A 24,235-nucleotide genomic window follows, 5' to 3' on the forward strand; every position below is an offset into this window, starting at 1 on the left:
CAAGGAGGGGGCCCGCGGGGCTGAGATGGAGGCTCACACCTCCTCATTTCTTCATCAGCACCTCTGAAGCCCCAAAGCAGCCCGGGGAACCCCCAAACAGACAGCAGCTGGCCCTGCGGCGGGGAACTGCTTGCTTGGCTGCGGGTACTTTGATGTGACACGTTTGGACAGAAAGGAAACCACGCAGGTGTAAAATATGACCCCCTCTTCTTGGAGCAGGAGTCCCTCAGAGGCGTGGTCTGAAGGCAGGAGAGGCTGGGGAGAGGGTTGGGCAGCGCACACTCCTGACCGGGGGAGGAGCTGCCTCCATGAAACCCAGAGGGGGCACAGAGGTGGCACGGGTGGGGGCACATGGGGGGTGTGAGTGGGAAACCCTCCAGGCAGTGAAAACGTGCAGCTGGCTCCCAGGACGTGTAGCATTAATGGAACCCCATGGGGCAGTGTGCAGAGATAAAAGGCCAGAAGCCCAAAGACTGAAGCTTGGGGATCAAGTACAGGATCCGGGACAAGGGGCAGTAAGAGGGGGGATGTGGCCCAGAGGCGAACATGGTCAGTGCTGTCCAAGGCCTTGGACACTGGGCTCTGTCTGATCTTCCCAGCCCCGCTGTAGTGTATTAAAGGCGGCTGCAGCCCAGCGGCGTGGCTCAGTGGTTGCAGGTCGACCTATGAACCAGGAGGTCACGGTTTGATTCCCGGTCAAGGCACATGCCTGGGTTGTGGGTTCGATCCCCAGTGTGGGGCGTGTAGGAGGCAGCTGATCAATGATTCTCTCTCATCATTGATGTTTCTCTCTCCCTCTCCAAAATCAATAAAATACTTAAAAATTAATTTTAAAGCAAGGCAGCTGCAAATTCTTTCACCCCTCTCCCACCGAGACGTGGCGGCTTTGCTTCCTCCCATTAAGTCTGGGCGGCCGACGGATGCGCCCACAGAATAAAGATCCCATAGACTAAATACCGGCAGCTCCGACTCCCTGAAGCTGGGAACACTCGCTCTTAGAAGCCAGCCACCACGCTGTGAAGCCCCTTTACGCGGTCCGAGGATGAGGAACCTTAGCTCACATCACATTCGTGAGCTAAGGTTTGGGGTGGTCATACAGCAACATCCATCCTCCTCTCCCAGGGCATGGTGGGTGGTGGGGGCCCAGCTGGAGCTCCCCTCTCCCACCACCCTCCCTTTGCTTCTGCTCTGGTGGCTGGTGACCTGCACTGGGTGGCCCCAGGCCTCTATGGGGGTCAGGGATGGGGAGTGGCCACACAGAGCGGCTCACAGTGGCCTCAACAAGAACAGGACCAGACAAGCTCTGGCCTCTGAGTGACCCACAGGCAGCCACAGCCCAGCTTCCTGCACCGGCATCTGCTGAGCCCATGTGAACCTGCCCCGGGGAAGCAGGAACTTCAAGGCCTCCGCTGAACCAGGGACAAACAGCAAAAGCATTTAAACAACCTGACGCCCTTTTGTTGTTGTTGTTCATTTGTTTATTTAAAAAAGTGTAGGAAATAAAAGGCTACTTAAAAACTATCTATAACAAATAAATTATTCCCAGTTAAGCATTGGGGTTTAAGGAGCCACGAGTACGTCGGGCGGGCGCCTTCCAGGAGGCGTATCTTCAGAACACGGGAGATCCACCCGGGGTCTCGGAAGACTGCCTGCAGTGTGGCACCCTCGGTTAGAAGAAAATGGTCACGTGGGGCCCTTGTCATTCAAGGGATGTGTGCGATGACAGCCACACCAAAGACGGCCAGCCACACTTTGGGGCAGAAGGCAGAGCACCAACCCAGCGAACCAGGAGGCAAGGGAAGGTAGGGAATGGAGGGCCAGGGCTCCACCGGTGATTTTAAACAACGATGCGATTTCAGTGGAGGGAAGGACGCCACAGCTTTGCTCCGGCCTTTCATGACAGGGACTGTCAACATCTCAGGTTGGGAGGCCAAGGCCGGGAGGTTCAGGGGGAGGACATGGGGGACGGGGGGACTGCGCAGGAGCCAGCCTTTCAGAAGAGAAAGGTGCCATAGGCCGAGTAGCGCTGAGGGCACAATGAAACACACACACACACACACACACACACACACACACACACACACACACCAAACTCTTCCTTTTGGAAAGAGTTCAAGAGACCTCAGAATACACACCACAGAGGAGATTGCCTCCTTTTCATGGAGGCAAAGTAGCACATGAACAAGTCCAGGTGCTGCTTGAACAAGTCCAAGGTGAATTCACTGAACTCGACGAAGCGCACTCACTTTGCAAAGGAGGTTCTGCCCCAGGAGTACTGAACCTGGGACTGTGCTGACAAGCCATAGCACAGTCTGTGTCCTCCCAGGTGAGGGCACGGGTCCCCACAGGAGCCGGGCTGGCAATTACAGTCCATGAGGGGTGTGGCCTGTGAGTAAGAAAACGTTCCTGAAACACACGCCAGCCGCGAGGCCTGTCTTCTCATTTGATACGAGATACAGGTCCCAAACGTTTCCTTTCATTATGAGAGAAGCAACTCGGTGGGGAAGCGGATTGATGCAAACAGACAATGAGCCTCAGTGCGGGAGGCGACAGGGAGTGGTGGGAACCGTGGTGAGCTGGTAGACCAGATGCCCCAGCTAAAGTGGCGCTGTTTCTCAATGCAGCCATTGCTGGGTGAGACTGTGAGCCCCAGCAAGGCCAGGTCTAAGGATCTGGATTGTTATGTAAACATTTTAAATGTTAATAATCAATGCTGAAAAAAGATTCTGTTGGCTAAACAAAGCCCACCTGTGGGCTGGATCGTTTTGTAGTCTCTCCTGCCATGTCAGGACGGTGTGTAGGCAGAAGAATGCCCCGCCTCACACAGAGGTCCAAACCCCAATCCGGGGCTTGCTGCAACCCTGCACCGGGGTGGCTCACACGTCTCTCTCATTACGGGCAGGTTTCTAACCCAACCTGAGTTTAGAAGGACATGAGCCGTGATGACTGTATCCAGACCATAATTCATTTCCAACGTCTTATCGTCAGAATAAGTCCACTTGGAAATCAGAAGTTGGTGGTGTCCAGGAAAACCTCCTGCTGTTCCTTCCATACAATTCCTCTTCTTTAGGATTTCTGGTGAGCACCGTACAGGGCGTCTCAGTGCCCTGCTTTACGCACAGTCTTGGGGAGGGGTCCAAGCTATTCCCCAGTCTCCGCTGGCTCGTGGGCATCCAGCAAGGGGATGTCTGTGTTCCCGTCGCTTCCGTCCTGCTTGCTGGGATGGGAGAAGGTGTACGGTTCACTGTCAGACTCAGGACTGAAGCCAGGGGCTGGCTCCTCTGTGGTCAGCTTTACAGTTGGGACCTTGGAATATGGGATGAGGAAGGAGGGAGGGCAGTCCTCTGTGGGGCCCTGGAAGGGCCGGTAGGTGTCCACCTCGGGCTGGACGAAGGACCCGTTGGAATCCTGCAGCAGATGCCCGTACACCATGGTGTCATCGATGACGGCGTACACGTGGGCATCATTGTCCTTTTGTACGTTCGGAAGCTTTTTTGGCTGCATCGGTATCTGGGTATTGATGTTGCCATTGTAGATACCTATGGCTGGGCCCTTGTTCATCTTCTTTTTCCTACTGAGAGAGGGAGCCAGACAGAAGTCAGGAAGACAACGGTCGTAGATGTGCACCACTGCCCATCCCTGCTGGAACTCAGATCCCTGCACCCCCTGGGCTGCGGGAGAAGAGACTGTGTCTCCCCCATGTCCCACAAATTGCTCAGTATTTGAACCTAAAACTACTGTTCTCAGTGAATATTTAAAAGGACCAGCTTCTGTCTCTAGCTCAGGTGATGGAGGGAGGGGGTTTGCAGGGCTAGGCTGGTGGGGCCCACGTGGCCATTACCCCGCCGAGATCACCCCCGCGATGCTCACAGTCTAATGGGCCCAGGGGACTTGTGCTGAGGTGGCTGCATAAAAACTGCAGGCTCGTATGTCACCACACCTGTATTTTGGCTTTTTGTCCTCTCCCCGCCTCCCTCACCCCCCGCTAGGTATGGGATATTTTTCCCCTCCAAGTATACTTCCTATCTGGCAATATGAATTAACATTGACCTTTGGGAGGGAAATGGGAAGCAAGCAAAAAGGTCCACAATTAGTGATAGGTCACTGTGATCTAAGGGGCCGTCAGATCAGCTGAAGATGGAGAAATTCCACCTACTTCTTTTTCACAAGGCAAATGATGAGTCCGAGGGCAAACAGCAGCAAGACGCCCCCTCCCACCACGGCGATGAGGATGACAGTCATGTCTGTGAGCAGAGACACAGGGGAGAGAGAAGGGGAGACGTGTGGGGTTAGGTCTGTGATGGACTAGAGTACATAGCCTCCAAAGATGACCGCCACCCATTCCTTCGCCCCCTGTACCCACATGCTGCCCACGGGTGCATAAGTCCAGCTCAGATCAGAACTGCCCAGCCACCATCTGAGCAATAATAATGGCTGTTTTTAAGCCACTGAGTGCCAGGGTGTTTTGTTATGCAGCATTACTGACGCAATAGCTGACGGATACATGGACAGCCAGGGCTCAAAGCTATGTTTTCTGCCTCATCTCCCAGGCTTGCTCCTTCCCCCTCAGCCACCAATTTGCTCTCCATTACCATCCCCGAAAAACCTCGAAGGCCCTTACCTAGCGTTCTCCAGGTAAGCGACACCTGGAAGAGCAGGTCCAGCTGCTTGCCACTCACAGGGCTGCAGTTGGAGATGTTGACCCAGAAGTTGTGATGGTGGGGCCTGGACTTGGGGAGCACCTCCTCCAGGCTGAAGATCTGCTCGGCCTTGGTCCGCTGCTCCTGGATGATCATGAACGCGCGCCCCGTCTGGCACACCAGGCCGGTCCTCTCCTTCAGGAAGGTCAGGTAGGCCACCTGGTCGCTGGGCACGCTGATGTTCCAGGACACCGAGGCCAGGGACGGCAGGCCCCGCTCCCAGTTAGGGGTCATCAGGTAGACCTTGCTTTTCATATCCGGGGTCACCGTGAAAATACCTTCCTCTGCAGGAAAGGGAAGAGAAGGAACACAGACGTTTCCAAGGGAAGGGAGAGAAGACGTCGCGGCGGCGACGAAGATGGTCAAGTGTCACGACCAGAGCTGTCCGACAGACATGTGTCTGCTGAAGACCTGACATGTGCTCGTTGTGATGAAGGAACCACATTTCAAACTTTCTTGACTATTAATTTACATTGAAGTTGCCACAGGTGACCCCTGGCTACTGAATTGGTCAGCACAAGATTAGAGTCTCAGTCAAACCAGGTGCTCAGGTCTTTTTTTGGGGGGGGGGCGGGGGGGGGAGAAAAAAGAACAAAACCAACAAGCAAAAACAGGCCAGTTTGCCAAACTGGTGGTTATCTCAGCTTCCTTTCAGGAATGCCCTCAACTTCGCTAACATTCACCTGTGCCCCACGGTGGGATGGGTATACACCGATTTCCGTTTCTGAGATTAAAACCTCAAGTCCTGGCCCTTGCTGGATGGCATGGTTGGTTGGAGCGCCATCCCGTATACCAAAAAGGTTGTGGGTTCCATTCCCTGTCAGGGCACGTGCCTAGGTTGCGGGTTCGATCCCCAACGGGGGCTTGTGTAGGAGGCAACGGGTCGATGTTTCTCTCTCACATCAATGTTTCTCTCTCCCTTCTGCTCCCTCTAAAAATCAATAACAAAACAAAACAAAACAAACAAACAAACAAAAAAACCCATCAGGTCCTCAGAAGATTTCTGGAATTGCAAAGCAGAAAGTGCCTCTGATACATCAACTGTCAGCTAATCTACTCCTGACCCCCAGGGGAGATAAACCCACACCGATGAGTGTGTTACTTTCACAAACTCCCCGGAAGGAGTTTCTCTGATCATCTTAAAGATCTCCAGCAACCTAGATTGACCTTAATCTTATGGCCACAGGTTCTTCTTCCTCACACTCATGCCTGAGGACAAAAGTGTGAAGTAAACCTCAGAGAAAGCCCTTGGTCAATATCCCAATTGCCTCTCACGTTGGGCAATTTGTGACGGTGACTGTGACTTTTAAAATCAGCCACGCAGAGTCCCAGAGTCACCTTCATGACCGATTCCGACCTCACTTCCTGCCTGGGACACTGAAGCTCACTGTACTCTTCCAGGAAAACGGGACCCTGGAGTTCTAGATCCTTCTCTCTCCCAGCATTCCTTTCCGGCGCTCTCCATGCTGCATTCCGCATTCTCAAATCAGAATCATAAAAATGCCCGCCTAAGGGTTTTTAGGTTACCACCTAAAAAACCCAGGACCCGGGAATATGTGGTTAGTTCTAACTTACGCTCTGCCCGCTTCCAAGAAAGACTCGGATCTGATTATATGTTTTGCTGCCATCAACCCTCCCCGCCCCTGTCGCAGGGCCTTGGAATTTTCCACTCCAGGTTAATGGTGGAGTCACGATCAGGACTCCAATGTCTGGCGTGAGGACCAGCCCACTCAGCTATTTGTCCTCTTCAATCTGACAACTGGAGTAAGACGATCACAAAAGCAAACTAAGAGGAATGCCCGCACGAGAAAGGCCTGGAGCCGGAAGAAGGTGAAAGACGCCCTCACCTTTGAAGTAGGGTATGAAGGTCACGGTCAGGGCCTGCCTGGAGAGCTCCTGCTGGAAGCTGGGGGCGAAGGTGCGCAGGGTCACCGAGACGTTCTGCTTCACCTGGATCTGCTCGATGGAGCCTCCGGCGCAGAAGGAGCCGAAGTAGAGGTCCTGGCCCGGGCCAGCGCCGGCCACCAGGTAGCTGAAGCTGGTGTTGCAGAACCGCTCCTGCGTGTGCTGCTGCAGCTTCTGGGCCGGCACCAGCGCCAGGCTGAGCCTGTCCTTGGGCACCAGCAGCTTCCAGGAGAAGTCGTGCAGCTGCACGGGCAGCTGGAGGATGTCCCTGGGCACCTGGAGGGAGTAGGACCTCCTGTGGCAGTACCGGTGGTCCATGCAGCCTGGAAAAGAGGGGCTCGTGGTACCCAGGCCGGAGGAGACAGGAAGAGCATCCTCCCAGCTCTCAAGTCAGCCCCAGGCTTCCCGGCTTTTCCCTGTGGTCCTTCCTCCCGCGCCGTCCCCCACTCCGCTCCTGATGCTCCCTTTCTAGCTCCCGCCCTGCTCTCTCACATTCTTCCTAACCTGGCAGACCAACTTTCTGGGAGTTTTTAGGGTTGAACTTTCTCTTCTTGTTTGTCAGGCTGCCACCTCTGTATCTCAGATGCTAAGTGCCAGGTCTCCCCGCCCAGGCCTGTTGCTCAGTGTCCCTGGTCTATGGGAGGCAGCTCTGTGCAGTGGTGACAGCAGGGCGTGGAGCTGGGGGTCTCAGCTGGCATTCCAGCTCTGCCACTTCCTACGGGGTGGCCCCGGCTCCTGCACCCGCAGAGACTCTGAGAGCATCCACGCTGGAGATCACGGGGGCCCCGCAGGGAGGTGACTATGGGTCTGGCTGCCCCACCTTCATCACACATTTACTACGTGACTAGCACATGGCCAGCCCTGCTAGGGGCTAAAGGGATAAAATGCAATAGTCCTAGCCGGTTTGGCTCACAGGAAGAGAGTCTGAAGGGTCACAGGTTCGATTCCGGTCCAGTTGCAGGCTCGATACCCACCCCCAGTTGTGGGGCACATGTGGGAGGCAACCAACAGATGTGTCTCTCTCACATGGATGTTTCTCTTTGTCTCTACCCTTTCCTTCCACTCTCTCTAAAAATCCACGGAAAAAATATCCTCGGGGGAGGATTAATAACAACAACAAAAAAGAGACAAACCAAGTTCTTGACCTCAAGACTCGGAGTCTCATGTGGGAGACCACAAGCGGGCAGTGAGCGCGGGAGCGGGGGGCGCGCAGGGGGAGAGGACGGGGAAGGCCACGACCAGGAGGAGGGGGTTTCCAAGGGGGAGTCTGAGGAGACGTGGGCAGGGACACGGGTCACCCACGGCCCTTCCGAAGGATGCACGTTCCAGCGGAGGCGGCTGGTCCCAGGGGAGGCAGGTCTCCACCTCCTGCTTTGCTTCCTGGTGGCCCTTGCTCGCCCGGCACCGTGGGGGACATTTCTGGTCTTACTATTTACACCCCACCCGGCGGACCCCACCAAGAAGACAGGGCAGGATGCGGAGAGGTGCCCGCGGCCCGGGGGGGGGGGGGGGGAGCGCACCGACCACGGGCGTACTTATGGTTTTCTCGACGTTCATCCACAGGCGCGTCAGGTTGTCACAGAGGAAGGAGATCCTGTGCTTGGAGCCGTGTGTCAGGGTGAGGTTGGGGCTGCAGGTCCGGGACTCCAGGCACACAAAGCAGCCGGGGACGAACCGGCGGCTCAGCTTCACGGGCCTCGGCTCGATGGTGATCGACATGGCTCGCTCGTTACTCAAGTCAACCTCGTAGGTTACATCTGGAACCACACACACAAGACAGGCGTGAACAACCCGTCAGCGGCCACCCGGGAAACGGGCAAAGATTCACACAAAGCCTCTCACGCCTGGGGGATGTGGGGAATGGTATTAGGCAGCATCACCGTAAGTCGAAAAGAAATTTAAAAAGAAAGAGCGTGGACCGCATTTTACCACATTCCTTTACCCATTCTCCTATTTATTTTTTTATTTTATTGATTTTTTACAGAGAGGAAGGGAGAGGGATAGAAAGCTAGAAACATCGATGAGAGAGAAACATCCATCAGCTGCCTCCTGCACACCCCCTACTGGGGATGTGCCCGCAACCAAGGTACATGCCCTTGACCGGAATCGAACCTGGGACCTTTCAGTCCACAGGCCGACGCTCTATCCACTGAGCCAAACCGGTCTTGGCCCATTCTCCTATTGATGGAGATGTAGGTTGTTTCCCGTTTTGATTTTTCTGAGACTACTGGACCTACGCCTCTGCCCGTCTGTGAAGGGGGTGCATCGTGCCACTTCTTGGGGGAACACTGAGGAGCGAAATGTCTGGGTCAGAAGTAGGAAGGCACAGGCTTAACGCTGTAAGAAACGACCAGATGGTTCTAGGTGGCTGGTTTGACACCCCGACAGCATTCCTACCCTCGGCCGGTGCCCCAGCCTTTGTTAGTGCAGCCGTTCCGGTGGGTGGAGGGTGGGAATCGGTTCTGTGGTGCTAGTTACATTTCCTTCGAACGTTACTGTATGATAATCAGGTGGGCAGCGATGAGACGCCTAGCAGTGGAGCTGGAACAGTGCAGTCTGTTGAGAAAAAGGCATCCTGATGCTGGGCAAGACGGGCTGCTGTCCACGTTCTCATTCGCAGATGCAGCGCATCCATTAGTCACTTAACGTGTCCTCTTCCCACACTGATTCTGATCGGCTCTCCATAACCGGAGGGGCGGGGCAGACACCGCACACTGCCACGCTGCCTAAGGAATGTTCTCTCTCGTGGCGTCAGCAGGCAGAGCGGGATGGAAATGTGCAGAGACGGGGCGTTTTAAATGGAAATGTCACCTTTTAACACTCACCAATCTAAGGAAAGACAAGGCGTATTGTGACTGTGTCTACTGTGTATTCTGACAAGTGGCCTTGTCCCACCCTCACAAAAGGGAGGGCGGGGAGGGGAGGTGTGGCTGTCAGGGGAGGCCCCGGAGAGGCTGAACCGACCCGCTCAGGGTGTCTCAGGTCATAGAGGGCAGACGTGCGATCTGAATCTGTTTCCCGCCACAGAAGACTCTCGTCATCTTTCTACAACACTGTGGGTGTTTCCCGCACGCAAAAAAACATCAGAGCCCGCAGCTTGAAAGACAACCCCACACAAAAACAGACAGCATGTCACTACTGGATACTTAGTGACTCCGGGAACCTCTGAGGGGGTTGGGTTATTGGCTGAAGTTACATAAAGGCCCCTCATCATTCCTGTGGCATCTAGAGAGATTTCTTTCTTTACAATGAAAACGGCGCCCCCCCCCCCCCCCCATGGGAGCAAGCCTGAGGCCCCAGGACGTGCTGGCTCCGCCAGGATCAATCCAGACTCCCTGAGCACGAGCTGAAGATGCGCTGTGCCGCCTCCCTCCGTCCTCACCACCCCTGCGGGGGAGGCCTCTGAGCTGCATTTCAAAATGAGAAATCGAGTCACACGGAGGTTAAGAGACTTGCCCAGCTGCCGTGGCTCAGTGGTTGAGCATTGACCTATGAACCAGGAGGTCACGGTTCAATTCCAGGTCAGGGCACACGCCCAGGTTTCAGGCTCGATCCCCAGTGTGGGACTTGCAAGAAGTAGCTAGCTGATCAATGGTCCTCTCTCATCACTGATATTTCTCTCTCTCTCTCTCTCTCTCTCTCTCTCCCTTCCTCTCAGAAAGGAAAAAAAAATTTTTTTTAAAGAGACACTTGGCTATCCATGGTCACACAATAAGTAGGGGAACCAGGTTCAAATCCACACAGGCCAGATTTGGAGGCGGCAGTCTTAACCACTGGGCTATGCTGCCTGCAAGCAGCTGCCCCACATATTAAGAAGGGATCAGACACATGTGTGGGGTGCCCAGGACTGGCTGCCGTGGGAAACCTCTTGAAATGTAGCGCCCACATCAGGATGAAAAGGATCCAGATGGAACCATCTAGAAACGGGAGATCTTCATGAGTCCAGCCCAGCCTAATTTTATCCCCAGAGATATTCCTGCTGGTCAAGGTCACGCACTCCTCTAGGAAAATGGAAACCCCACTTTAAGGTGAAACACCGCCACACGGCAGCTAACCACTCTTCATGCTGGTTGTAGCATGTTTACCGTTCGGTTAGTTTTAGAAGTCAGCCCAGCTGATTTTGCAGGGAACAGAATTAATCAGCAGCTCTTCGCCCTAAGATGATAAACAAATCTGTCCGTCTTCTGAAACTCAAACCCACTCCATTCCAAATCCTTTCGTGGCTGTTCCAGCATTAAATGTGACAGTGGAACTCCAAAGTGTGTCAATGGACACACACACACACACACACACACACACACACACTCAAATACATAAAGTTACGTCTTCTACATAATTATTGTGAATTAGAAGGAATCTTGGGTCAAGATATGGGCAGAGTCAGGCCCCAAGTGGGTGCCAAGGGGGCATTCCTAAGGCAACCTCTTGAGTGGATCCTACAGGGTTACTTTTCAGATGTTTATCGGCCCTATAAAAACAATCAGCGCTCTAGCCAGTTTGTCTCAGTGGTTAGGGTGCCGGCCCACGGACTGAAAGGTCGTGGTTTCGATTCCGTTCAAGGACACGCACCTGGGTTGCAGGCTGGATCCCCGGCCCGGTCGGGGAGGCAACCAATCGATGTGTCTCTCACAGACAGAAACAGCATGCCACTCCCCACTCCCACTGAATTTTTCTGCCTGGCTCTGCCTACTTCCCAGAAGTAAATAAGAAAAACAAGCGGAGAGCCAGCCCTCTGGACAGAACCCATCCTCAGCAGGTAAGAAACGCCCGGTCCACCTGCCACAACGCACTCCTTCACAGATTCTAGTTCACAAATGAGGTCCACGCTGACCTCATCTTGTACATTATCTCAAAGTCCACACCACAACCCTCAGGACCAGGACTCAGGCGAGGCAGGCGAGGGGCCCAGGGCTCAGGATGCACCATTTAAGGAGGCACTCGCTCTTGGGGGCTGACCTGTACTTACGCCTCTGTAACAGGGAGCCCCTCGGAGTGGGCGCCTCCTTAACGTTGCATCCTGAGCACTTCGCCTCACCCTTGTTCTGGCCCCGCCTTCCCTTCTTTAGTTTCAAGGCATCTGAGTAATCATGTGTGGGATGAAGCATAACCTCATGCTCACCCACCTACCTGGGGCTCAGTGTGGCTCACAGCACGGGCTCTGGGTGCTGAGCTCGCTCGGCTCCCGACCACCTGTGTGATGTGAGCCTCATTCCACAACCTGTCTGAACCTTCTGGTTCCTCACCAGTAAACGAAGATAATTCCTGCCACCCCTACAGGGTTGTAATAAGGATTAACGGGGACATATAAGCAGTGTGCTTAATGCAGCTTAATGCAGTGTGGAGCGCTCAACAGCGTTAGGGATCATTATTATTGCTGATGGTGTGGGGACATAGAGTCTCCCAGTATAGGATCAAGACATGCTTTCTAGAGGGTAACCTTCCAATGCCTTCATTAAAAGCAACTCAGCAGCCCTGGCTGGTGTGTTCAATGGTTAGAGCATTGGCCCGTGTACCGGGGGGGCCTGGGGTTTGATTTCCAGCCCTGGTTGGGGTGCATGCGGGAGGCAACCATTCAATGTGTCTCTCTCACATCAATGTTTCTCTCTCTTCCCCACCCCCCTCCGTTCCTCCCTCCCTCCCACTCTCTCTAAAAACAAAGCAATAAAAAAATATTGAGTAAGGATTAACAAAATAAAAAAAACAACAAAAACAACCTAGCACCCTGAATGTAAGTTTGCATTCTGGATTCTTGTTGTGTTTCAATGGCTGGCCATACCATGCCTTCACCAATAAGCCTGCCTCGCTGCCTAGCAACATACTTCCTGCAACTCTCCCAGGGTCCAGGGTCCAAATGGTCCAGAAGCCACAGCTGAGAAACAGGAAGGAAAGAAGGTGCTGGAGGAGGAGGGGAAAGGAAGGTGGGCTCACTCACTGCTTTCATTTTGTGGACATTGGACCAAAACTTGAAACTTCAGCCGGAGGATCCCTGGATTTTGGGCATCTTGGTCACAGCCTTGCAGAGAGAGGTTGAAGTTCCCAGCCATGTTCCCGGGCTGCTTGTCCGCCAGCTTGAACACCTCGGGGTTGGTGGTGGAGCCTGGGATGTAGTACTCAACACGTTCCTCCTTCTTCGCGCAGTTGGAGTTATTGAACTGGAGGAAGGAGACGCTGGCCCGCAGGTGCGCGGGGATGACAAACTGCCATGTCATGAGCTCGTCCTCAGGGAAGCTAAACGGGTAGTTGGCAGACATCAGGGTTGCTGAGCCTTCACCCTCAAACACAGATTCGATGAAGCACAGTCCTATTGGGAGGGGAAACCCAAAACAAGGTGATTAGACCCTGCCCTGCTTGTCCACAGCTTAGGGCCGGGGAAGGAAGTTCTCGGGTCCTGAGCCATGGGTTGGGATACGGTATGAGGAGGAGGCATCAGTGGTGTCCAAGTCAATGTTTAACAACTGACTCAGCGGGGGAGTTCTGATATGTGGGTCCTGCCGATTTCCTTGGTGTAAATATTCCCACCATGGCTGATTTCAAGCTACCAATGTGAGATGACCGAATGTGGACTTGGGAAGAGATGGCCAGCAGCTCACCATCATAAAGGATTTCCACTTGCAGAGAGAATCAGCATAAATAACCTCAAGAGCACAGACAACAGGAAAATGTAGAGAAATCACTAGGAGGCCATGAGTTTGGAGTGTTTATGGCCTTTGTTTCTACACTCATCATTTTAATAAGTTTATATAATTCTGTTTTAAAGCATGGCTCTGTTTAGCACCAGCTCACAAAATTCCTGCACACTGAACAATGAGCTCTTGTGAGTCAGCCCTAGCACACCTCTGACACCGTCAGAGAAAATGTGAAATACACAGAAGACAGGACAAAGAAGCGGAGCGATCATGATAGGTCTGTAGAACCAATCCCATTTCATTTCTCAAAAACAAACATGTACAAAGAGCAAAGAAAAGAGAGTCACCGCCGAGGCTACTAGAGAAGGGTGGATCCACACCAGGCGTGAGTGGCCTGGTTTGTGTCGCTTACAGAAGAGTGGGATGTCCCTGTAAGGTATGCAGGTAAAAGCATACAAAATTCCCAACACCTGGTCCCTTCTGACCTAGAGCAATAGAGATTTTGTATGGTTTTTGTTAATCCTGACCCAAGGATATTTTTTTCAGTGATTTTTAGAGTGGAAGGGAGGGAGAGACAGAGAGAGAGAAACATTGATATGAAACACACTGACTAGTTGCCTCCTGTACACGCCCCCACCAGGCCCAGGGATCGAGCCTGCAACCGATATATATGTCCTTGACCAGAATCGAACCGGGGATCCTTCAGTCGTCAGGCCGATGCTCTATCCATTGAGCAAAACCGGCCTGGGCGAGATTTTGTATGTTTCAACCTCAGCAAATAGCGGGAGGGCATGGCGTGCTCACGTTTTATGGATGACTGGCTTGACATGCTGAAGCTGGAGTAGTCTCTGTTGTCGAACCACGGCAGCTGTAAGGTTATTTTGATGCTCTCCTGCATCTTGATCCGGGACACGGTGCCGTTGCTGCAGAAGGTTCCGATCCGGACCTCGGTGGCACCGATGTGGCCGCTGATGGTGTAAGTGACTCTGTCTGGGCAGCTCTCCCCTCGCCCGATCTGCCTGAGGCGAGGCCTGGAGAACCTCAGCTCCAGACTGGTGCTCTTGCCAGCTTGGACGTCCCAGATGAAAGTTCGGTTGAGGGGGGGCAACATCGATATTAGGGGCCGCAGCTCGAACTCCCCGAAAGGACACGGGACTGATGTGCAGTCTGAAACAGTCACAAAACAATCTTGGTCATAAATGCTGCCAGGCCACCCCCTGCTCCTCCTTATCTCTTTAGTAGACCCTCTGGGAGCACCCCGAGGTGGGCACACCCATCTCCAGGTTATATAGTGTTGATGGCCAGTGGCTCAGAAGCCCCCTTCTTTGCTGAAGTGCCTCCGCTGGGGTGCCTCCTGGGGCCAGAGACACCTGAGGGTTTCGCTGCCCACCCCAACAGGGAGCAGCAGCCCACGGCCAACCACCGCTCATCGCAGGAGTGAAAATGCCTGACTTCAACCTGCTGAAGCCGCTCCTATGCCGGCATCAGCCTGAGGCTACACTTTAGCTAAAACCACATCCTTGCCCAGCCCGTGTGGCTCAGTTGCACCAAGAGGTCACCGGTTCGATTCCCTGTCAAGGTTGTGCAGGAGGAAGCCAATCAATATTTCTCTCTTGTCAATGTTTCTTTCTCTCTCCCTCGCCCTTCTACTCTCTCTAAAAATAAAAACACATTTAAAACAAAACAAGAATATCTTTGCCCGGTCAGCGTGGCTCAGTGGTTGACCAATGAACCAGGAGGTCAGGGTTCGATTCCTGGTCAGGGCACATGCTCAGGTTGCGAGGGCTTGATCCCCAGTGTGGGGCGTGCAGGGGGGCAGCCGATCAATGGTTCTCTCTCATCATGGATGTTTCTATCGCTTTCTCCCTCTCCCTTCCTCTCTAAAATCAATAAAAATATATATTTAAAAAATAAAATAAAAATAGAAATAAATGATATCACTTCAAACAAACAAACAAAAACATCTTGGCTTACTCCTTCCCTTGCTCTTTCTTTTCTCACTTCTTCACAGGGTGCTCCCACGGGTACTCGACTGACAAGTGTCTTAAGCGAAAGTTCCCATTCAGGCTGTTTCCAGGGAACCACACCCAAGACACTTCCTAACTCTCGTGTTTTCACATCAAGCCGGTGGAGTCCAGTCGGTGGGAGGCCCTTTGCCCTGGAGCCGGAGCCACCGTTTCACAACCTCGGGCACAGTGTCAAGCTCTGCCCTTTAAAACTGGTTTTCCCACCCACAGGCTCATCAACTCACTGAGTACACTCAGACCGTACAAGCCCCTTAATGGCTGGAACCCGAGGCACAGTTTCTTTCTGCCTCGTGGCTTTAATGCTCACATTTCACTACCCGGTTGGATTTTCTTAACGCTAACAACGAATGACATCCTTTGACGTACGTGGTTTCCTAAGCTTCTAAAACAAAGGGAGACACGCTGCTGTCGGGGAGGAATGGGGAAAGCGCGTGGGAGAAGTAACAGCACGCAGGCTGTTGTCCTGGGCATGGGGAATGTGAGAGGGGAGATGGATTCTGGCCACTTCATTGTTTATGTTCTTAAATATACTGTTATTGATTTCAGAGAGGAAGGGAGCGGGAGAGAGAGAAACATCCATGATGAGAGAGGATCATTGATCGTCTGTCTCTTGCATGATCCCTAATGGGGATGAGCCCCCCAATCCCGGCATGTGCCCTGACTGGGAATCCAGCTGTGACCTCCTGGTTCATAGGTCGATGCTCAACCACTGAGCCACGCCGGCCGGGCAATTCTGGCTAACGATCTGCGCATCTTCACTGCTGTTCCAGTCGGGTATTTGAAAGCACTGCCCACTCGAAACGAAATAATGGGAGAATTTTAGAGCTGGACCTCTGAGGTCACCCATGCCAAACCTCTCCTTTTCCAGCCCGAGCCCGGGGGACGGGCATGCCGCTTACAGCACACACACAATCCCAGGACAGAAGCCTGGGCTGTGTTTGCTCAACCCGAGTCCCTGCCAACACACGGCGCCACCTAACCCACAAAACCGGGTTAGATATCAAGGTGACGAATGTGGCTAAAATTAGAGCTTGTGTGTCAGTACAGACAGCACCTATTTTTAGGAGCTATTGCGAACGTCATTGTTTATATCAAGTCACTTCTTTCCTTTAACATCTGGCCTTGTCACTTTGCATCTCCACCTCCAAGGTGCCCAGGGCCACATGGAGCGGCTCCTGCTGGGTTCCGTGCCCTTGTGGGATCACTGAACCTGTGAAGGGGCGATTCGCAGCCCAGATGCACTTGGAGGAAGTTTAAAAAATACACATGCCCGCCCGGCCGGCATGGCTCAGTGGTTGAGCATCCACCTGTGAGTCAGGAGGTCATGGTTTGATTCCCGGTCGGGGCACGTGCCCAGGTTGCAGGCTCAATCCCCAGTGTGGGGTGTGCAGAAGGCAGCCCATCAATGATTCTCTCATCATTGATGTTTCTATCCCTGTCAGCTTCTCCCTTCCTCTTTGAAATCAATGAAGATATATTAAAAACAAAAAACGAAACAAAACAAAAACACATGCCCTGGCTGGTCTGGATCAGTTGGTTGGGTGTTGGCTAGGGCACGGAAAGACTGCCAGTTTGATTCCTGGTCAGGGCACATGCCCGGGTTGTGGGCTCGATCCCTCGTAGGGCGCATGCAGGAGGCAGCCAACCAATGATTCTCTCTCATCACTGATGTTTCTGTCTCTCTCTCCCTCTCCCTTATTCTCAGAAATCAATAAAAATATATATATATTTAAAAAAATACACATGCCTGGGCCACCTGAGAGACTGTGATTTAATTCTATACCAAGAACCTGGAGCCACAAAGCTCCATCTCTCAGCCACAACTCTGTACCAGCCACGGACACTGGGAGAGTCAGGTGGTGTAAGCACTTGCCAATTGGTTGCTAAGAGCTTCGGCTTTGAGGATGGCCACACAGGGAAGAGTGGTCACAATGACCAGAAGGGACTACCCCCAACCAATGGAGCCACACCACCCAGGGCTCCAGGGAACCCTTCAGTATATCAATATTCTCCTCAGCTCTGTGAAAGCTGCACTGGCATGTTAATTGTAATCGACTTAAACTGGTCAATTAATTTGGAGGAGAACTGACATTTACAAAGTACTGAGATTTTTCCAAGGAATACAGTACATCTCTCCATTTATTTGTGTCTTCTCTTTTGTCTCTCAGTAACACTTTACATATTTTGCTTCATAGGTATCCTATGTATTTATTAAGACGATCCCTAAATATTTAACTAGAACTTCTGAATAACGGTGACCCACAGCATGCATTGTGGGAACTCGTATGTTGTTTCCCAGGTTACGGGTAATGACTGTTGAATATGCTATTTGCTACCAGGTTCTGATACACTTCATTGGATTAAGCAAACACCCTTTTATGTCTGGTTTACTGAGAATGTTGTATTAAAAACATGAAAAACAATCTCTTAAGCTGATCTCGTACAGTTTTTTCTCTCACCTGATAGAGCAAAGCATTCCATTAGCCGACTTGCTAATGGTGAACTACCCTACAGTCTTCCAGCGAACCCTCCCTGCTCTTGTTGCTTTATTCTTTTAATACATGTTTTATATTTTATCTAAGATTTTTTTTTTTTTTGCATGTATAGTCATAACAGACTGGTCGATGGTTTTCTCTTTTTATGCTTTTGGTAGATGTTGACATCAAGTTTGTAAGGGCTTATGAAATGAGTATGAAACTTCTCTTTCTATGCTCAGAATAAGAGTTGGCCAACTACAGCCCTGAGGTCAATCCAGCAGAACACCTGTTACTGTAAATAAAGTTTCACTGGAACGTTCCCTGCCTAAGCGTTCACTAATTATTTATGGCTGATTTTTAAAAAATATATATATGTGTATTTTATTGATTTCAGAGAGGGAGACAGAGGGAGAAAGAGAAACATCGATGAGAGAATCATTGATCCGCTGCCTCCTGCATGCCCCCTACTGGGGATCAAGCCTTGTAACCTGGGCATGTGCCCTTGACTAGAATCGAACCCCGGACCCTTCAGTCCACAGGCTGAGGCTCTATCCACTGAGTCAAACTGGCTAGGGCTCTGTGGGTGACTTTATGCTGAGATAGCACAGCTGAGCAGTTGTGATGTGACAGAGACCATCTGGCCCATGGGGCCTGGGATGTTTACAGAATGAGCCTGCCTACCTTTCTCTAGAATGGCTTAAATACCAGAAATTACCTGCTTCTTACAGTGTTATAAGATCCTTAATGAAACCATCGCTTTGTTGTTGTTAATCCTCACCCAAGGATACTTTTTGATTGACATTTTAGAGATAGTGGAGGGAGGGGGAGAGACACAGAGAGAGAAGCATCGATGTAAGAGAGACACATCAATTGGTTGCCTCCTGCACGTGCCCCAACCAGGGTCAAGCCTGCAACCAAGGTACATGCCCTTGACGAGAATCAAACCGTGGACCCTTCATTCCCTGGGCTGAACGCTCTATCCACTGAGCCAAACCAGCTAGGGCTGAAACCATCTCTAACTAAGCCAATCCCCATCTCCTCCATTGTTATTTATTTATTCCAGTTTCCTACCTTTTTATAAGCCCATTAAGTTTTCCTGAAAATCACCATGTCCATTCGGATTTTCACACTGAATATCACAATGTTGCACACTGTCTCTTACAATTTTAGAAATCGCCTTTGTATGTCATTAAATCCACATTCATACTTTCGATGCTATATATTTGTATTTTCTCTTTCCTTTTTAGGAGACCAGGCAGAGATTTGTCTATGTAATTGGTCTTTATTGAAAACCAGTTCTTGGTTTTGAGTTATCAAACGTAATTTTAAGGACTTTAATTTCTCCTTTTATTTTACTGAATGCCTTCTTCCTAAGGTTTATTTCATCCTTTTTTTACCCTTCATGATCTATTGCCCAATTCACTTATTTTTCGTGAAAGGCGAAGACATGTTCTGAGCAGGCTTTCAGCAGATCACAAACAGTGTTGTGAATACCCACCTTAAAACGATGGGGAAATTACACACTTGGTTTTTTCTGCCTGATTGTTATTTGGGTCAATCTCCTACCCTAAGCTCAAGTTCTGAATAATAACAATACCAAATACCTATAGTTTGTTGCATTCTTGTGTATCACACACTCTCTCAAGCCATTATTTTATTTCATGTTCATAACAACCTTCTTGGTTGGTAAAGGACTCTTATTTTACAGACTAGAAAACGAAGTCACAAAGGAGTTAAGCAACTTAGATGAAGGCCCATGAAACCCAGCCCCCGCAGCCTCCATAGCCGCTACCTTTTCCCTTGAGCCTTGTGGACCCACTTCTCTACCCACCTCCTCAACCTTCGTCTCTTTTGTCCTCCAATCCCTTGACTCGCACCCGTCATCAGCCAGGTGCTCTCAGCACATCCGACTGAGCACCCCAGACCCGAAGACCCACAGCTCTGTTCAGTGTGGCTCAGTGGTCACAGGCCAGGCAAGTCCCTTTGAGAACTTCTCCGAGGGCCATTTGGAGGACTAAACAACGTAACCCGTACCAGGCACGCATAGAACGGAATGGAGTGCAGTTTCAAAACAGACCTCAGCTCCCCAGCGCTAGGGGCTGGCTAGGCGGGCCGCAGTCCCCGAGGGCGTACTTACCAATGTCCCTCAGGACTTCAGTGACAAAGCGAGTCTCTGGATCACGGCAGGAAAAGAAAAATTCCTTTCTGTCTCCAGATTTGATGAGCAGCATGTTCACGTATTTTCCAGATACGATCAGGTAACAGGGCTTCGCTGCCAGAGGTAGGAGCCCCGGCTTTATAACGATCGTGATGTTGGTTCTTTGGGACAGACCGAGCACATAAGCTTCTGAAGGAAGAGAAAGGAGTGAGCAGGACAATTCAGGTCTGCAGACCTGCTGTCTCCCCCGGGGTGGTCCAGAGAGGATGCCCTCTTTGACACCTTTATTCCTTGTCCCTCCCCCCCCCTCCCCCAACCCTTCCCCCTCCCCCCGACTCAGGGCCTAGAGGGGATGATGTAAAATGACTGCTTTCCTTACCAGTGGGAAAGAATTGGGCCCTTGTGGGCTGGACACTGACACGTGTCTCTAGTTTGAATTATTCATTTTTCTAAAAGTCAAAAATAGTAAACCACATCCTACATGGGCTGTATGTTTTCAGATACCCCGTCTGTATCAAAAGCAATTAACCAGAGAAACTGCCACGTTTCTTCTCAATATGACTGCAGACCAAAGTCCACACCCACAAACTGTAGAGGGACATGCTTATCTGCAAAGAGCTGCTGTCTCCTGCCCTGCGTACTTCATAGGCCCAGTATATACATATGTACACAGAGTCATAGGTACGTACATACTTACATACATACATTCATGCAGTACTGGAGGGAAGGAAAACTTTCACAGAAATTAGATATAAACATATTACGTCAGCAAATTTGGAAATTAGAGCAAAATGATGCTAATAACTCAGGCTGGGGTTCAGCCAATGATCTGAACGAACAAGACCAGGCCAGGGAGAGAGGCGTTGGTTATTAAACAGCGGTGTGCGCTCCGGTTAGGATGGGGCCCCGATTCTGACCAAGCACAGTCTCTTTCCCATCCCCTTTGCTCTGTCGACCTTCAAGTCTTCTCGGACGAACAGGGAAGAGCCACTTTCTCCTTGGTAGCCGCCACCCCCTCCCTGACGGGTCCTGACTGTGCGGGTTCTGGGCGGCCGAGGAGCCCGACGGCCTGGGAGCAGCACATGAAGGGATGACTGTCCAGAGGTGGGTCCCGTGGTGGGAGCAGGGGCTCCCAGGGGCTCCCAGGGGCTCCCAGGGCTGCGGCTGCTGCCTCTGCCCCACCATGTTTTGCGGCAAAGGGAGGGTCAGCACCCCCAACCCCACCACCCTCAGTTGGGCCAGTACATCTGAGTGCTTCACGAGTGCACTGTCACTTAAAGAAAACAGATGGGCGCCCGGCTGACGTAGCTCAGTGGTTGAGCGCTGACCTATGAACCAGGAGGTCGAGGTTCGATTCCCCGTCAGGGCACATGCCCAGGTTGCGGGCTCTATCCCCAGTGTGGAGCATGCAGGAGTAAGCCCATCGATGATTCTCTCTCATCATTGATATTTCCATCTCTCTCCCTTTCCCTTCCTCTCTGACAACAATAAAAATATGTTAAAAAACAAACAAAGAAAGAAAACCGATGGGAATCCTCTTCTTCAACCTCTTTCTTTGGTTTCTCCGGGAACGTGGCATTTCATTGCTATACCATTTCAGAAGATCTATTTCCCAGGTTCCCAGAAACCCAGACAAAGCTCCTTTCCGGGGTGGTTATGAGGTCTCAGCGGCTGAAAGCAATCTCAGCGGAGACTCACGGCAGCAGCGCTCAGAGCATCCGGGACATGAGCAGGCGCCTCACTGGGCCCATGAGTCACCCCTCTCCCCTCTCCTGCCTCCCGACCTCCCCTTATTAGGACACCTTCGCTGGCGTCTGCCTCCCCAGCAGCTTTTCCGGGGGAATTTCCAATCACTCTGATCACCACTCATTAATCACCATTCATTCATCCCTGTATCACAGGGTAGTATACAAACGCCCCGTTATTTCTTCTCCCGGCCACTCTATTTCTTTGCGATGGAAACAAATATAAGAGGATCCCACCAGACAACCACCAGGGAAGTTACTTGCTCCCAGACTTGTTAAATGCAGTTTAAAAGACTAACAAATGTGGTTTAACATTTCTTCGATGGGGCCAAACCAGCTGCTTCAGATCTGGGTGTGCTTTCCTGGGGGGCTCGGGTCTCATCCCCTCTGTCCAATGAAGGTGAGCCGCGGGCCCGGTTGGGCCCAGCTGTCCGCCAGGGACTGGACCCAGCCCAGGCAGCAGGAGACAGAGGCACGCTAAGGCGTAAGGTGCCCTGCAGGCGTGCCCTGGAAGGTGCGGGAGGTAGACGGAGGTAGACGCAGCATAATCATGAATCAGCCTGGCTGATCAGTCACAGCCTGCAGGGCAGTCAGATTCCAAAGCGAACCCCTACGGGGAAATTCATTTTGGCCAACACAGCCCTGACCTCTCTTGGGAAGACGGCACATTGCAGACCAACATCCCTCTCTACAGGTTCACCAGCTGCGGCTGGGTTGGCCTATCGGTGGAGCAGATCTCTGCTTCTCGGATTGAGCACCGGGTAAAATGACTAAACTGTGGATGTTCCCTTCAAGCATGGGATGCTCACACCCTGGGAGCCCAAGGAAGTGACACCAGCAGACCGACAGAAGGGACGGTGACTCACCCTCCCACCCTTAGGCCATTGACCTAATTTCTCCTGCCTTTATCCCCTGCAGGAGCAACTGCCAACTTCAGGTCAGTAGAACATTCATTTGCCTGTCTGTCCCACCAGACCCCCCTGAGAGCAACGTGAAGGCACCAAGGAAGATCAAGGTTCTCTGAAGGCCCTGAGGGTCAGCTATTAACACTCTGGGGACGGTGGTCAAGGGAGGCTTCATGGAGGAGGCGTGGCTCAGTGGCTGAGCATCGACCTATGAACCAGGAGGAGGTCATGGTTCGATTCCCGGTCAGGGCACATGCCCAGGTTGCAGCTCGATCCCCACTGTGGGGGTGCAGGAGGCAGCCGATTGATGATTCTCTCTCATCATTGATGTATCTATCTCTCCCTTTCCCTTCCTCTCTGAAATCAATTAAAAAAAAAAAAACACATTTTTTTTTTAAAGGCACAGGGGTATGAAGAACATGGCTTCCTGGGAGCCCCTCCAGGGAGCTTGTTTGGGCCAGAAGTCAAGGACAATGTGGGTGGAGGAGGCTGGAAACCGAGGCAGGGGCCAGGCTGCGGAGGGGCTTGGTTGTTGGGCCTCACCCAGTGGGACCAGCAAATCTCAGCAGCTTCGGGGCGTGGTTAAGAGTTTGGATTCTAGAATCTGACTGCCTGGGGCCAATTCCTGGCTGGACCACATACCAGCTGTGTCCCCTAGGGCAAGTTCCTTAGCTTCTCCAGCCTCAATTTCCTTATCAGCAACTGGGAATGACCAAGGAATTGTTGTAGGACTTAGAGTTAATACACACGGAGTGCTTAGAGCAGTACCAGGAGCCAATTGTGGCCCACATCGCCTCCACCAACCCCACCGCCGCCCCCTGGGGCCCGATGCCCAGACTCGCCTGGGGCGCAGGGGGGGCTGAGAGGGAGGGAGCAGTGGCGCCGTGGGAGGGGCGAGGGGCGCGAGGCGCGCCCCCCCCCCCCACAACACCAGCGACCAGCGAGCCGGCGACCGGCAACGGGTCTGGCTCCCGCGGGGGTGGGGGTGGGGGTGGGGGTGGGGTGGGTGGGTCGGCGTGATCGCTGTTGATATTAAGAATGAGAGCCTGTTACAACCACTGACACTGGTGATGGGCAGCATTCCAGGGCGTGAGGCAGGGAAACACCGGTAGCAGCAGCTTGGCTCTCAGTCCAAAGCCCAGAGTCCTGGCTGGCTGGGCCGGGAGGACAGTGAGGCGGGTAAGGCACCCAGGGGCACGCTTTAAGGAGGCACGCACTGTCTGGGTTGTGCAAGTTTGGGTGCCTCCTTCAATTTCCTCCACCTTCCCAGCCCTGACCCTGCTCACTCATGCAGTGACTTGGTGACTCGGTGACTTGTGTGACATTAGCACCTCTTGGAGGCACACAGAAGTGACCTCACTTCCCATTTGCTGAGCTCAGGAGGCAGCTGGGATATCCTGGTCTGACTTCAGCACCCTGCCCTCTCCGCGCCCCAGGGAACCACACTGCGCCGCCCGCATGGCAGCTGCGGAGGCTGCTCCAATCAGCCAGCAGACAGGAAGGGCGTGCTCGGAGTTGTTGGCTGACATCAGGGCCTGGACAGCACCACCAACATCACCCATTTAATGGGACCAGCTGTGGGGAGGGGGTGCCGGACCGTTACACCACCCAATGCGGAGTCTTACAATCCAGGGGACCTGGGCAGTGGTTTAGCCACCCTCAATCCACTTGGCATTGAGCTGGCCAGGTCTA

General features: G+C 52.4%; 1 protein-coding gene across 2 annotated transcripts in view; it reads right to left on the reverse strand.

The window, feature by feature from the left end:
• Positions 1-1,461: 1,461 nt before the first annotated feature.
• The window catches only part of CDCP1 (CUB domain containing protein 1), a 33,958-nt gene continuing 11,184 nt past the window's right edge, over positions 1,462-24,235 (reverse strand). The window contains exons 2-9 of one of the 2 annotated variants that reach the window (XM_054708010.1): positions 19,873-20,082; positions 14,036-14,398; positions 12,538-12,906; positions 8,141-8,362; positions 6,548-6,928; positions 4,622-4,984; positions 4,157-4,244; positions 1,462-3,571 (exon numbers count right to left, since the gene is read on the reverse strand). In XM_054708010.1, the coding sequence (XP_054563985.1) occupies positions 3,142-3,571; positions 4,157-4,244; positions 4,622-4,984; positions 6,548-6,928; positions 8,141-8,362; positions 12,538-12,906; positions 14,036-14,398; positions 19,873-20,082 (2,426 nt within the window). In that variant the 3' untranslated portion in view covers positions 1,462-3,141. Of the gene's footprint in view, positions 3,575-4,156; positions 4,245-4,621; positions 4,985-6,547; positions 6,929-8,140; positions 8,363-12,537; positions 12,907-14,035; positions 14,399-19,872; positions 20,083-24,235 lie in introns of both variants that reach the window. The other variant, XM_054708009.1, reaches the window with a different exon arrangement.

Source organism: Eptesicus fuscus, chromosome 18 (assembly GCF_027574615.1).
Source record: "Eptesicus fuscus isolate TK198812 chromosome 18, DD_ASM_mEF_20220401, whole genome shotgun sequence".
In the NCBI taxonomy this organism is placed as follows: Eukaryota; Metazoa; Chordata; class Mammalia; order Chiroptera; family Vespertilionidae; genus Eptesicus; species Eptesicus fuscus.